At 39.1% G+C, this 14,389-nt stretch overlaps 1 protein-coding gene across 1 annotated transcript in view; it reads left to right on the top strand.

Annotated features, from left to right (window-relative positions):
- Positions 1-13,517, top strand: part of Mipol1 (mirror-image polydactyly 1) — a 240,412-nt gene extending 226,895 nt beyond the window's left edge. Inside the window, exon 10 of the mRNA XM_028782398.1 lies at positions 13,283-13,517. Coding sequence (XP_028638231.1) covers positions 13,283-13,517 — 235 coding nt within the window. The remainder of the gene's footprint in view (positions 1-13,282) is intronic.
- Positions 13,518-14,389: the final 872 nt, after the last annotated feature.

Below are 14,389 nucleotides of genomic sequence, written 5' to 3'. Positions count from 1 at the left end.
CCTCTTCTCTTCTCTTCTCTTTTCTCTTTCTTTCTTTTTTAAATATGGATGTTTTGCCTGCTTATGGGTCTGTGCACCCTGAGCATGCCTGGTGCTAGTGTAGGCCAGAAAAGCTTGGCAGATCCCCTGGAACTGGAATTATGGACGATTCTGAACCAACCAGGAGGTGCTAGGAATCGAACTCAAGTCCTCTGCAAGAAGCAGTGCCAAGCCAACTCTCCAGCCCCATTTTAACCCTTTTGATGTAGGATATATCTTGCAAGGTTATCAACTCAATACGCTTCGCAAAGTTACCAGTTCTTCTTAATACTTAGGAAGATAATTTTTGACTTTCTATAGTTAGGCTATTAAAATTCAGATCAGCGTTTTTGGTAATTGTATTAAATATCCTTTAAAAATCTATTAGTCTGGTGTAAGTATATATTTAAGGAAATTAGCCATATTTCTAAAAAAAAATTGAAAAGTGGTCTAATAATATTTAAACTGATAAATTTTATCCTTATTTAACAAGTGAAATTTCCAATTTTCTTCTGCCTCACCAACTAGAGTCATTAAAATAAAGTTATTAAAATAAAATATTAAAATATTAAAATAAAATAAAAAGTTATTAAAATAACGTCATTAAAATAAAGCACAAAGTTTGGAAGATTATTTAAACTATTATGATCGAAAACTCAACCTTGCCATGTTGAATCAAAACAAGAAGTTTGGTGTCTCGCAACTTTACAGAGCATATTGCAGTCCATGAGAACAGCTGTACAGCAGGTTTTCAACAAGCCTGGTGTGGTATTCAGGAAGGTAGAAGGGCCTAGGTTGTTTTATAGTTTGGGACTGGCATTCTACCAAGAAGAAAAGTTGGATACTTCTTTTGTTCCTTTTATGTTTGTATGATTTTGTTGTATATAATTACAATGAACACCCTTTTATATTAATTTTCATGGGGTCTTTTCTGAACAGGATACTAAAAACAAAATAATCTGAATGCTTTTACACATACACACTATATTGCTGAGCAAATTATTTATGGAGGGGAAGGAAAGATAAAGTTGCTTTTAAGAGTCCTTTAACATATCAGTTTGATAACTAGCAAAACACCTTTACAGCCATTAAATATTTGCCAAGACTTGGCTTTAGGCACGGGGGCAGTTTAGTGCACCAAATTTGACTCTCTGCAATGCCATTGATTAGCTATCAGAAGGACAGAGTTAATAAGTAACTTTAAGTATTACAGAGTGCTCTACATTCTTGTCAAACCTTTTCTCTGAAGATGGCCTAAAAAAAAAAAAAGTCAGTTCCAACCGGCATTCACCTCACCAATGATTGCACAAGCACAGCTCTGGAAGAAATAAAGGCCAGGCAAATCAGTTGAGCAGTGCTTAAGCAATCCTTCCTAGTGACTGTTGTCATTGCTGCTGGACTTTAGAACTGAACATGTTTACATTTAATTAGAAAGGACACACAGTTTACAGCACAGTAGCTATCAATATCGGATCAGAATTGATTTCCGCTTTTTCTCCAGTGATTGCTTCCTTCAAGCTAATTAAAAAAGGCATATAACCAAATGACTCACATAAATTTTAAAGCAAAGTAAACAGGGTTCCCTGGAGAGCCAAACAGAAGTAAATGGCATTCATCCTGATTATTAGCTAAATTTTTAAAAAGAATTCTGATGCTTCTGAATGTGTCGTAAGTCGTGTTTTAGTGTTATCAGACTGCTGATATACACTTGTTTCCCTTTGAAGAAACCTCCATGAATTGCTTTGCCTGATACTTCAGCCCCAAAAGAAACAATAGCCTTACTTTCATCTCTGTAATCGCTACAACAGGGAGAAGATTGGAGGAAGATTGGGCTTTGTCAGGTTCTTAGTTCCAAACTTGTATGTTACTTGCTAAAATTAAAGACCAGTCAGGTATGAATGACTTTAACAGGTTTTTGTAATTACCATAGGTAAATTTATAATAATATACATTAACATATATGATTATTTCTCTTCATTAACTGATCTGTTGGAGAGAGACTGGCGTTCAATTTCACTAGCTAGTATTTTGATGATTATATAAACTTCTGTGAAAAATATTATAAAAATCAGAGAAATAAAGGAAAATGGGAGAAAAGTAGCTCCCTCCCCACAGGAGAATCAAGTCTAAGCCCTCCCTTATCCCTCATGTATGATTTCTGCCATGCATGCCACATCTCCCTCGGATAAAGGATGTGGGTGTATCCCGGTGATGCACACAGCATTAAGGGGGCTCTGGAATCAGTCCCTAGCACCCAAAAAATAAAATAAAAACAAACCTAAGAGATTCTATTTCTGTCTCTTTTAGTGACTATTGTATGTTATACCTCTGTTTGTATAGTTGTTCAATAAATATCCATGAATTGCTCCTTCAAAACTTATTTCACAACAAGCAAATGTTCACTGAGCCACAGGCAGGCCTCCAGAGCCCTTGTACTCAGCTCTGCAGGGAAACTTCTGAGATCAAGCGAAGATGTCCCATGTGCACACAGAGCCTTCCCAGGTAGGCTGACTCCTAAAGAGCTTCAGAGCTTACTTTTCTTCATCTCATTTAACTTCTTAAATCTTAGGGTCTTGATGACTCTTAGTGCTCACAAAGAAACCAAGCCATAACCCACACTGTTTACTAAATGTTTAGTGTATTTTCTAAAGAAGGGCTTAGACACTTCAGAAACTTCTTATGAGCCATTAAGACACAAAAATTAAGAACTGTGTGATCTGGAGTAAGGCATACTCTACAGATATTGACTGAAAAGCACTTTCTACGTAGTGAATTACTATCAAATGGTTAAAGGAGGTTGTTTGGGAGAATTTTTTTCCTGATGCATACTATCTACTCAATGTGAAACACACGAGAGAGTCACCTATGGCCCCACAATGCAGATGCTGGAATTCAAATTCCAGATCCTTGGTGGAAAAGTAAGCACTTTAAACCATGGAGCCAGCCTTCCAGCCCTTTATTTGTCTTTCTTAAGGAAATTTATATACAGGGTGAGATGTAGAGAATGGGGTGGGGTCAGGATGCTAAGGAAATTGAAAGATATTCATCCCGACTGAAGTATTATGGGTAAATAGTTGCTAAGGAGTGATCTTTCTGTCTGGGCTTCAGAAAACTCACCCAAGAAAAAGAACAAGGAGACTATTACAGTAACCCGCTTACAAAAATAATGCAGATTGTCAGTGTATAGATAGCAGCAATGAGAATGGAAAGAAACTGAAAGATGAATAGGAGGATTTAAGTGTAAATCAGCATAATTGATTAAATTGTAACTTCAGAGATACATATTAAAGATGATACATGTGTTTGAAGTTTGAAGGACAAAGAACAGGGCTGTGCCACAGAAAATGGCAAGAAGCAAACACTCATTTGAGAAGGTCTGAAGTGAGACGGTGAGATCACATCCAGACATTGTGTGGTCAGTGTTTACAGAGTAGTCAGTTGGCAGTATCTTGAAGGTGTTATACAGACCTGGTGCTCAGTGCAGCCTGCGGTGCCTGAGAGGAATTTGCCGTGTTATCGATGATTAACTGAAGGGCTGAGGGTGGACTGATAGGAGGGAGGAGATGACTGCAGGAGAAGGTACTAACAGTCAAAGGGCAAGGAGAAGGAAAGCTCTTGAGGAGACTTGAGAAGCTTTGGGAAAGTAAACAGAAACCAGAATGAATTGAATTGCAAAGCAGGGAAAGAATGCATTTCCAGAAAGAATTGGCTTCAGAGAGGTAGCGAGATAAGGCTTGAAAAGTGTCCTGATGTTTAGCAAATTCAATAGCACACTGGGCCCAGAACTGATTGCAGCACCTTGAAATGAAATCCCATGCAAATGCAGCAACCACGGAGCTTGATTCTAAATAAGACCTTTCTAACTAGGTCCTAAATAAATCCTCTTTTATGCAAAACTGTAATATCTGGAGAAGTTAGTAAATCTGAATTCTGATATGTAACAATAAAATTCTTCATAGATATCCCAGTTCAAGTAACTAAGAGTGAGTTCCGGAGCTTTATTCTGTTTTGTAGATTTGGACTCTAGCATATTCCCATGTCATCCAGCTGAGATCCCGAAGCTGTCCCATTCAGAAGAACAAGTCAAAGCTCACCTGTGAGAGAGAGGCATGATGTCTACTGAGTGACAGGAACACTGTTAGCTCTGTAGAAGACTTCATAACTACAGCAAATCTTAAAGCAAGTCCCATTGCCTTCTGTTTGAAATCTTTCAGTGAGCATGCCATTTTTCTAAATCATGAGCAGATTCCTTCCGTGGCCTATCTCTAGGCACATGTCGATGATCTCTTCTCTCTAGCCTGCCTGGGCTAGCTCCCCAGCATCCTTTCTTACTCTTTTATATATGTCTCTACTCTTCTGTATCCCACGAGTTTTGGCACATCGTGTGCTTTCACTTACTTTCTTCGGCCCGTATGAATTTAGAGTTTTGTTGTCTAACTTCCAAATATCTTTCTAGCCATGTGTGTGTATTAATTTTAGTTTAATCCCATAATGGCTTAATAGTATATCTAATGGCTTCTGTTTTTGTTTTGTTTTTTTAATTTTGCTACAGTGTGTTTCACTTAAGCTTGAGAGGAATATGTAATCTGCTGTGTTCTATAAGTGTTAACTGTTGGTAAATGATAGCTTGGATAGCTATTAATTTCCAGAAAGAGTAAAGATCTTAGCTACTGGTGAGGATGTGAAGAGCCACCTCTCAGAGCTTGTTGGAGGCTGGGATTGTGATTTATAGCCACTATAGCATATTTAGCCACATGGAGGTGACAAAAAAAAGAGGAGATAACTCTCAATTGGCAGATAGATAAAAACATGTGGTGTGCTTCTGCAGTGGAATAGTGTCCTGCCTTGTAAAAGACTTCTCATATCACTGATGACAACATGAATGAATGTGGAGGACACTGTGGTAGGTGACGTCAGCTAGACACAAACGGGTAGTGCAGTGCTTACATGTGGAATCATAAACCTGAACTCAGAAGCAGAAGATAAAACGATGGTTACAAAGGGAGTACTGTTTCAGATGGAGAATCTGAATTCGTGAACTCTGGATATAGTTTAAATGATATAACTACAACTAAAAACACTGCCTTAGATACTTGAAATTTCCAGAGGTGGGAGATCTCGTTTTTCTCAAAGTAATTGAATGGAAAAAAAAGAAAGACAAATATTCTTAGAGAAACGTCCTACTTCTCTGAAGGTGCCACTTTATGTGTGGTGTATGTCTTTGTTCTTACTAGTCTCTTACCTTCTCGCATCTGCAAGACTAGTGCCGAGAGTCACTGCGGCTCCTTGCGACGGGGATAGGTACCTTCTCTCTGCTTTTTTTATGCTTCCATTATTTCCCTCTACTCTGCTTTGCGTTTGTTTTACTGTTTTAAGGTTCTTCAGGGAGAAGACTAGAGTGCTGAGTTAATGCACCTCATGCTTCCTAGTGTGTGAATTTAATGCTTTGGCTCTCAGCTTTACCCATGTCCCACAAATGTCTGTGTGCTGCACTCTTGTTACCATGAACTTCTCTGTCTTCTGAACTCCTCTTGGAGATTCCTATTTCACTCAGAGGTTACTTAGAACTATACTGTGCAGTTGCCATGTGTTTGATAGTTTTTTCTGTTAACATTTAAAGCCTAATGAGAGATAGTTGAGTGGTTCAGTTCAGAGATAGTTCAAGAATAGCACTGGCTGTTCTTCCAGAGAGCTTCACTTCTGTTCTCAGCACCTCCATAGCAGCTCACAACATCTACAACTCCAGTGCCAGGGGATCAAATGCCTTTTCTGCCTCCCATAGACACTGCATGTATGTGGTCCACATACATGTAGTTTACATACATGCCAGCAGAAGCAGACATACATCTAAAATAAAAATAAAGGAAATTTTAAATAATAAATCAATAGACCCTAGAGTGATATTAACCTTCTGTTAATAATGTCTGGTTTGGTTCCTTTTTTGTTAAAGGATAAACTGCACATGGTTTTAATTCTGTTGAATTTCTGAAATTTGTTTTGTGACCCAGGATATTGTATGTCATGGCCTATATGTTCTGTGGGCACTGAAAAATAATGTGTGTCTTGCTGCTCTGTACATCTGTATTAGATATATTATGGTGTTCAATAATGTTGAGTCATTTTGTACCATTCAGTTGTTTTGTGCAGTTGAGAGTATTAATGGTATTATTTTATACATTATAACATTGTAATTACATTATATTGCATTACATTATAGCAATATTCTCTCAGATAATTTTAATTTGTTTCCTTAAATTAAATTGGACGCAGCAAAGAAGAAACAGCAGTGATACCATCAGATGGCTTGCTAACTCAGAAAACCTTCTGGTCCACAAGCTTAGCCATGCTAAATAGAACTTCTTCCCTCTGTGTGTTATTCAGAATTGAAGCCTGTTGGGGTTCAAGCTAATTTCCTCAAAAATAAGTAAAATAGACCACAGTTTTCTTGAAATGGTCTCAGTGAATTAACTAATGCAATTAACCAGTAAAGGCAGACCCTCACTTCCCACAAGGTAGCACATACTTTTGTTTTTCATAGTTTGCTTTGGCTTTATTTACTCTGTAAAACAAGCCAGGCCTGCCTCTTTTCTTTTCTTTTTTTTTTTTCAAAGAATGATTGAAGGATGTTATCAGTAGCTGAATAAAGGTTGAGGAAACTGGATTATTTCTCCCAATTCATGAAAAACCTGTAGCAACAGGCACCTGTTTTCAACAGTGTTTACAAAATAGCTGGCTATTGCATAATATGCTGTATGAAGTCAGTTAGATATAAATCATAAAGGGTTCACAGGTAAGAATGCCTTTCTTGACCAGGACTCGTGCTAAGAATTTTTACCCTTAAAGATCACTATATTTGATTCTCTTTTCAACTGATGAGATTTTTCCCATTGTTCTTGAGTTGAAGAAGGTAAATAAGAGAGGAAAACATTTTCCAAAGGTTACACAGTAGAGGACAAGACTAAAACTTACCCTCCTTCTTCTGTACGGTACATGCCTGCATCACATTTCATTTGCATCACACTCAGCATCCTTGAAGTAACAGACTGGATGACTGTTGGCAGGAGCTGTGCTTCACTATTCAGCAGCATTTCTTCTGGTCCTTTTTCCACTAGTTGATTGTTCCAAGGAGGCTATGGTTTTAACAATCAAAAATACTTCAAAATGACTTTTGGGGACAAAATTACTCCAAGGCTAGAAGTACCTGTTGTACCGAGGAAGTGATTCAGAGGGTGGAGTACTAGCTATGCACGCTCAAGATCTGGGTTAGAGTTTCCAGAGCCTCGGAAAGCCAGATGCAGGTCAGAGAGCACAAGTGCTCCTCCAGCAGTTTAAGAAGCAGAGCACAGCTGGTCTGTCTTACACAGTGGTGAATGACACAGGGACCATCTCAAACAAAGTGCTTCCAGTGAGGACAGCTCTTTGATGTTGTCCTCTGACCTCTACACACATGCCATGGCACCAGTGTAAATGAACACACACACACACACATTATACATACACGCACATACTGTGCATGCATTTGCACAAAGGCTTAAACAAAAGAACTCTAGTCTATATTACCTTACCTCTAAATTATAAATCCAAATTATTTATCCAATTAAACCGTTTATATAGGTCACACTATTTATTAAGCAATTATTTCAAGGTAAATGAAATATAAACTGAGTTGAGTGCTGATTGTAGAGAGATGAGAGAAATGTGCCCCTTCAGACTTGAATAATACACCATGGAGAAAAGAGTAGACATGAGAAAAGTAGCCTCAAAATACGATGTAAATTAAAACATGCAAATGCACATGTACTTCAGCAGATCCCAAGTGTGACTTTACAGTTGAGTTTGACAAGAAGGAAGCAGACCAGTTGAGTAGAACATACATACACTGAATGGAAATGCATGCTGCTGTGTGGGTATAGGCCTGATCATACTCAAATGCTTTAAACGGAAGCAGTACACAGTCCGAGTCCAGGAAAATCTTAGGGCTGTGGACAGGAGACAACCAGGAAACATCCAAACAAAGAGAAAAGGGATTACAGAAAGGGGGGTCTAAAGCAGGTTTAGTAGCACATGACTGTAATCCCAGGCCTGAGTGGACTGCAAGTTCAGCGACAACCTGGACTGTGTAAAGAAAGTTCTAGGGCAGCCTAAAACACAGCAAGAATCTGAGCTGTGCGTTTGCCTACACACACACACACACACACACACACACACACACACACAGAGAGAGAGAGAGAGAGAGAGAGAGAGAGAGAGAGAGAGAGTCAGTCTATTGCATGCCACTTAGGTAAGTCTTCCTACCTCTGTTAAATTTTTCTAGAAAACCTTTGCAGAAAAACCCTGAAGTTTATCTTCTACTAAATTCTAGATCCTAAGAAGTTAACAGTTGAGATTAACTATCACTGTTAAAATATTACTGTTACTTAGTAATATTTTAAAGTCTCATTTTTTTATATATTTGAGAACATTAAATCACTAGGGTTATGTTATTTCAAAATTGAAATTTGACTTGAAATTTTATTTATTGTACCTCATTACCTTCATAGCAAACAAGAAATTGTTACAATTCCAACACTGGTCATGTGTTTTGAATTTCTGTAATTCAATGACTCTTCTGCTTCTCTGTCATCTCTTCTTACTATAACTGAGTGTATTCCCCCCACACACTGTTGAAGGCTCCTTAAGTTGTAATGCTTCTGCTGTGCTGACAAATGAATCTAGAAATGAATCATTTTAATGGCAACTACATGCAGTAGGATTCCCTGAGGAAAGCTAACCTTGTGTCCTGAGTAGAGGGGGGTCCTGCTGTCCACGTAGGGTAGGAACTATGAGACAAGAAGAGCAGTACCGATGTTTGTAAACGTCCATATGCTGACAGCGGAGTCTCCGTACTTAACTTTTTACTCTCCCTACTGTGGGTTGATAGAGGAAAATTTCCTTACAAGAATAAACATTTTAACCTTTAAGTTCTTAATGAATATGTAGTTCCTATAAAATAAAATAGACCTTACAATTAACCTTTACCTAAAATTCACCATACAGTTAAGAATGGAATTTCAGTGTATGATCAGTGGGGTTCACAGCTGGGTAGGTCCATTGATGCATCCCTTCCATCTTCCTCAGCTGACTACCCAGTACCTCCCACACTATGCAAGCTTTCTGGCAAAGAAGATCCTTCTAGCTTAGCTCTAGCTTCATTTCTCTGTATCATACCATCAGGGTAGGTGGTATGTTCAGCTAGAGGGTCTTACGTAGTCATGTGGGCCAACAAAAAAAATGGCAGGAGCCATATAGAATTATAAGAGAGTAGCTTCCCCGTGGCTTCTTCATAGAACTTTCCTTTTCATTAACCTGGCCTGTCCTATCCTGCCACCTCCTCCCAGTGTAAACCTGTCCACTCCCAGTACTGCACCCTCGACATTCCTAATACCTGTGCTTTAGTGCCCCTCTCCCTCAAAAAGACCCTTCTCCCAATAGCTTCCTTCTAGACCGCTGTCATCTATAGGAACTCTTGAACACACAAAATGAGAGATGCAAACAGAGGGACACATATGGCATTAGTTATTCCTGTTCCCGGGTTACCTCACTTGGTATAATTGTTTTCCAGTTTCATCCACTTACCCGCCAGTCCCACTCGTTGTATATCTGCACCACGTTTTTCATTATCCACTCATCAATTGATGAACAACTTGACTCATTCCATTCTTAGTTACTATGAATACAGTAGCAATCAGGATGGATGAACAAGCATTTCAGTAGTGGACTGTAAATTATGAGGGTTACACCCACACAGAGAAGAAGGGATAGGGAGATGGGGGAGGATGGTGGGAAGAGGTGACTGGGAAGGGCACAGTGAGTGGGGTGTAAAGTGAGAAAGTAATAATATAATAATAAAATCAATTAAAAAATAATTGGGGGCAGGGTATATGACCAGCAGAGGAATAACCATGTGGTAGTTCTATTTTCAGCTTTTTGAGAAATTCCTACAGATTTCCATAGTACCTACATGAGTTTTGTACTCACACTAATAGTGAACTGAATTCTATTGTTTAGCTACACCGACCGACATATGCTCAAACTGCCTTCTAAATTGTGCGTGTGCATGAACACACTTACACACATAGGTAACTACAACCTTTATCAGAGAAACTTTCCAGTGAGCTGTGGAGCTTACAGAGGCAGGGCTACACAAGGGCAGGAATAGGCATCAGCTGAGTGTTCAGCCCTAAACAAGGCATTTAACATCCTGCCCTCCTAGGTTCAGGGAGCATTGCAAAGGAGGAGGGAGAACAAATGTAAAGGCCAGAGAATAAAAAAAGAGCTGCAAAATGCTCTAATGCCAAATGCCAAGTTCTGAACACTACAGGGCCTTTATAATTACAACCTCTCAACAAATGCAGGTGACTACTCAGGATCTGCACAAGAATGGCTGGTGGCCACTCACTCAGAACTATTTCCTACTGATAGATTCACAGAGGAGAGAAGTCTTAGCCTTCCATTGTAGTCCCACAGGAGTTTCCACCAGGTGGCCCTGATTAAACTAAGTGGGTCACAAAGCAAAACCAAATTCAAAGCCTTGCATCTGAGAAAGAGATAGGCAGGCGAAAATTAGGTTGATAAGAGAAGAAGATAAGAGAAGGTGTGAGGGAGAGTAACCAGAAGACATTATATGCTGGATGAAGTTACCAAAGAACTAACAATAAAAAAATTTAAGGTTGGAGAGTCTCAAAGGTTTGTCTGCAGACGAAGAGTTTAGACTGAAACCTCCCCAGTGAGTAAGAGTTTGTCACAGAGGGAAAGTAGTGCAAATGTCGTGGGCAGGAAAAGCTTTCTGTTTAAGAAACTGGTTGAACAGAGCTCCCAGAGTCTAAACCAGCAGCCTGGGAGCACATAGGGAGGGACTCATGGCTCCAGCTGTATATGTAGGGGAGGGTGGCCTTGTCCTCATAGGTGGGAGAGGAGCTCCTTGGTCTCATGAAGGCTGGATGCCCCAGTGTGGGGAAATTCGTGGGTGGGGAGGTGGGAGTGAGTGGGTGGGTGAGTGAGTGGGGGCACATCCTCATCGAAGCAGGAGAAGGGGGATAGGATAGGGGCTTCCTGGGTGGGTGGGGGTAAAGGGGAAATGGGATAACATCTGAGATGTATATAAAATATACAATTAAAAAAAAAGAAAGAAAGAAACTGATTGAAGATACAAAAGCCAGACAATGAAGAGCTATAGTAAGCACAGAGTAAGTGTTCAAACACAGGAGCTAGGAGTGGGGCTGTGGGTTCCAATGCAGCCTCTGCTAGGGGGTGGGATTGTTTAAATTACCTACCTCTTTGTTTCAATTTCCTTATTCATAAAACAAATACAGGAAATAAGGCTATTCAAAAAGGTTGTTTGTAGGTTTAGTGAGTTTAGTTATATAATTTGTTATTTTTAGGAATTTTTTTTCCAGAGTATATGAGATGCCACTGAAGGATGTTAAGTGATACCACTTAAAGACAGTCCAATGACCGACCCATCTTGGGATCTATCTCAAGGGAAGGCTCCAAGCCCTGACACTATTACTGATGCTATGGTGTGCATGCAGAAAGAAGCCAAACATGGCTGTCTTCCCAGAGGCCCAACAAGTAGGTGACTGAGACAGAGCCAGATACTTACCACCCAACCAATGGACAGAAGCCAAGGACCTCTGTGGTTGAATTAGGGAAAGGCTGGAAGAAGCTGAGGAGGAAGGTGACCCCATAGGAAGACCAACAGTCTCCAAAAACCTGAGACCCCAGGGAGTGGGGAGGCCTGGAGGGTGGCGGGCATCCTCTTGGAGAGAGGGGATAGAACAGAGGAATGGGTTGAAGAACTGTGGAAGGGCGGACCAGGAGGGGGTTAGAGACTGTACTGTAAAAAAAATAAAAGTACTTTTTAAAAATCACTGTAACTACTACTGTTTGATACTCTAAACTGTAGCTTGGTAACATCCTGATGGAAGGTGGATCTTTGGGAGGCAACCTGAATAATAAGTAGCCTCTTTGAGCTGGGATGTAAAGGGTCCAATCGCATATCTCTGTGCACATCACTCTAATTCTACACGGGATAACCAGCTGACCAGAGTTTAGCAGCATTCTCTATTGTTGGGGATTAATTTAAATCCCGAAATGATTTCTTTTGATATGTTAACTGTCTTAGTTTCTATGAGATACCTACCCCACATTGAGGACACTGTAAAGGCTTTTCTGTAACTTGAAAAGAAACAATTTATAATCACTTTCATCTGACCAGTTTTAGATGAAGCATCAGACCAGTATCAGGCAAGTACTGAAGTTCTTCAGCTAGCTTTCTGCGGCTTTAAGAATTATATTGCTTTCATTCATCTTATCAACTTGTGTTATATACCTCAGTGGTTGTACTTCCAACACTCCTGTCGACATTTCCTTTGTATTCATATACCAGAATGATTTTATTTAATAAAAAAAGAACATCTCCTATGTGGATTTTAAATTTCCCTTATTAAATATTTATATTTTCAAAATGTCTTTATTTAATTGAGTGAGGTGCTTGGTGCCATTTCAAAATAACCTCAGGTGGTGGGTGTAATGACATATCAAAGATCTGACCTTTAGCATTTTAGGATTCTATTTGTCTGCATTTTCCCCTGCATTCATTTTGTCTTAATTTATATGCTCTCTCTCCATATCACTTAATGAGTAAATGTATTTATCTTAAGATTCATTAACCATAAAAATAGATATCTGGATACATATCACCTGACTGGTGATTTTTACCTCATTCATATTTCCACTGTGGCGAGTAGAAGGGTCTGTGTGTAAGGCTGGTGGGTATTTGCACAAAGCTCGTTCATTCTCAGGACTTCGATAGGCCCTGGGTCTCCTAAACTGATGTCCATTCTCCTCTCCCGTCTTTGCAGTCAGCTTATTATACGTTGATTTACCCAGAGATACTTTATTTTCTAGTTCTGTGCTATTTCTTTAAAAGAAAATTGAATGTAATATTTACACTGACATAATTAAATTAACATTTTACAGCATCTTTCTGTGTGCTTTGATAGCATAGATAATCAGTTGTCTGCGTAGCTTCTGGCCTAGTAGCAGAGTTACAGAACAATGATCAATTATAATAATATGTAATAAAAGCTATTTACATTTGCCCATTTAAGTATTCTATATTGATTTTTAGAAGAGGGGTTTCAAATGAAGTTTTTTTTTAATTAAACAAATCATTGAACTTTCAGCCTACATTATTTATATTTGTATTTTTATATTTTCTCAGTTTGCACAAATCCTTATCTCAAGAAGAAAACTTGAAGGATCAGTTTAATCATGCCCTTAGTACCTATGAAGAAGCCTTGAAAAACAGGGAGAGCGTTGTTTCCATCACTCAACAACAGAATGAAGAACTGGCCACCCAACTTCAGCAGGCTCTGACTGAGCACGCAAACGTGGAATTACAGCTCCAGTGTGCTGTGGAGGCCTCCCAAGCAGCCAATGAGAAGGTTCAGAAGTAAGTAAATGATGCAACCCTGATGATAAAGGCATGAAACATTAGAAAAGAGAAAAGAAAAAAGAAACTTGCATTGGGAAACTGAACAATGCATAGATTTTTCTTGTTTGTATACTTACTAGTATCCTAAGGAAAAAGTAACCAATATTAACTTTTTGAACTTACATTTCACATCCTTTTTTGATATCAAAAAATCATTGGCTTGGCCCTTATTGTTTCTGTAATATTTGGGACAAGTTGCATATGCAAAATGCCCTTGATCCGTTCATGGATTCTGTGGTGCTTAAATCCTTCCTCGCTGTTATTTGCAAAAGGGAGGGGCAGTCGAGTTACCAGCTTCTGCACACACGAAGCCTCACTGTCAGGTCCTGGAGTTGAGATCTGTAACCTTGTTCACTGAGGCCTCTAGCTGCACTGAACCCAGTACAGGGAAATTAATTGTCTTGTGTTGTCCTTTAGAAGTATGCGAAGCAGCTTTCAGAGTGCATAATTATATTTGTTTGTTTTGACAGTTCTTTGCATTTTTATTAAAATTTAAACAAAGCTGCATAATCAGTCAGTCCTTACAACAGTGCATAGAATGTTAACAATTTCCCAAGCAAAGGTGTCCGTTATTAATTTATGGAACTTGACCGTTGTAGCAGCATTTTCTGAAGAAAGTTTATGGAACGCAGCTTGCCGTGCCGTCCTAACCTTCTTCATGATTAACGGCGTCATGTCAGCATTCACACACTTTATCGCCTCAAGTTGCCAACACGGTTCCTTTCCTTCATCTTTTTTTTTTCAATTTTCAATATTAAGTTGTATATGTAAGGGATTGTTACTCCCTTTTACTTCCTGGGTGAAATAAGTCACCTCAGCCATTTTCCCAACATC

The sequence above is a fragment of the Grammomys surdaster genome, unplaced genomic scaffold, assembly GCF_004785775.1.
Source record: "Grammomys surdaster isolate TR1022 unplaced genomic scaffold, NIH_TR_1.0 98, whole genome shotgun sequence".
In the NCBI taxonomy this organism is placed as follows: Eukaryota; Metazoa; Chordata; class Mammalia; order Rodentia; family Muridae; genus Grammomys; species Grammomys surdaster.
The sequence above is the reverse complement of the archived record's forward strand: the minus strand, read 5'-3'. Positions and strand labels throughout refer to the sequence as shown.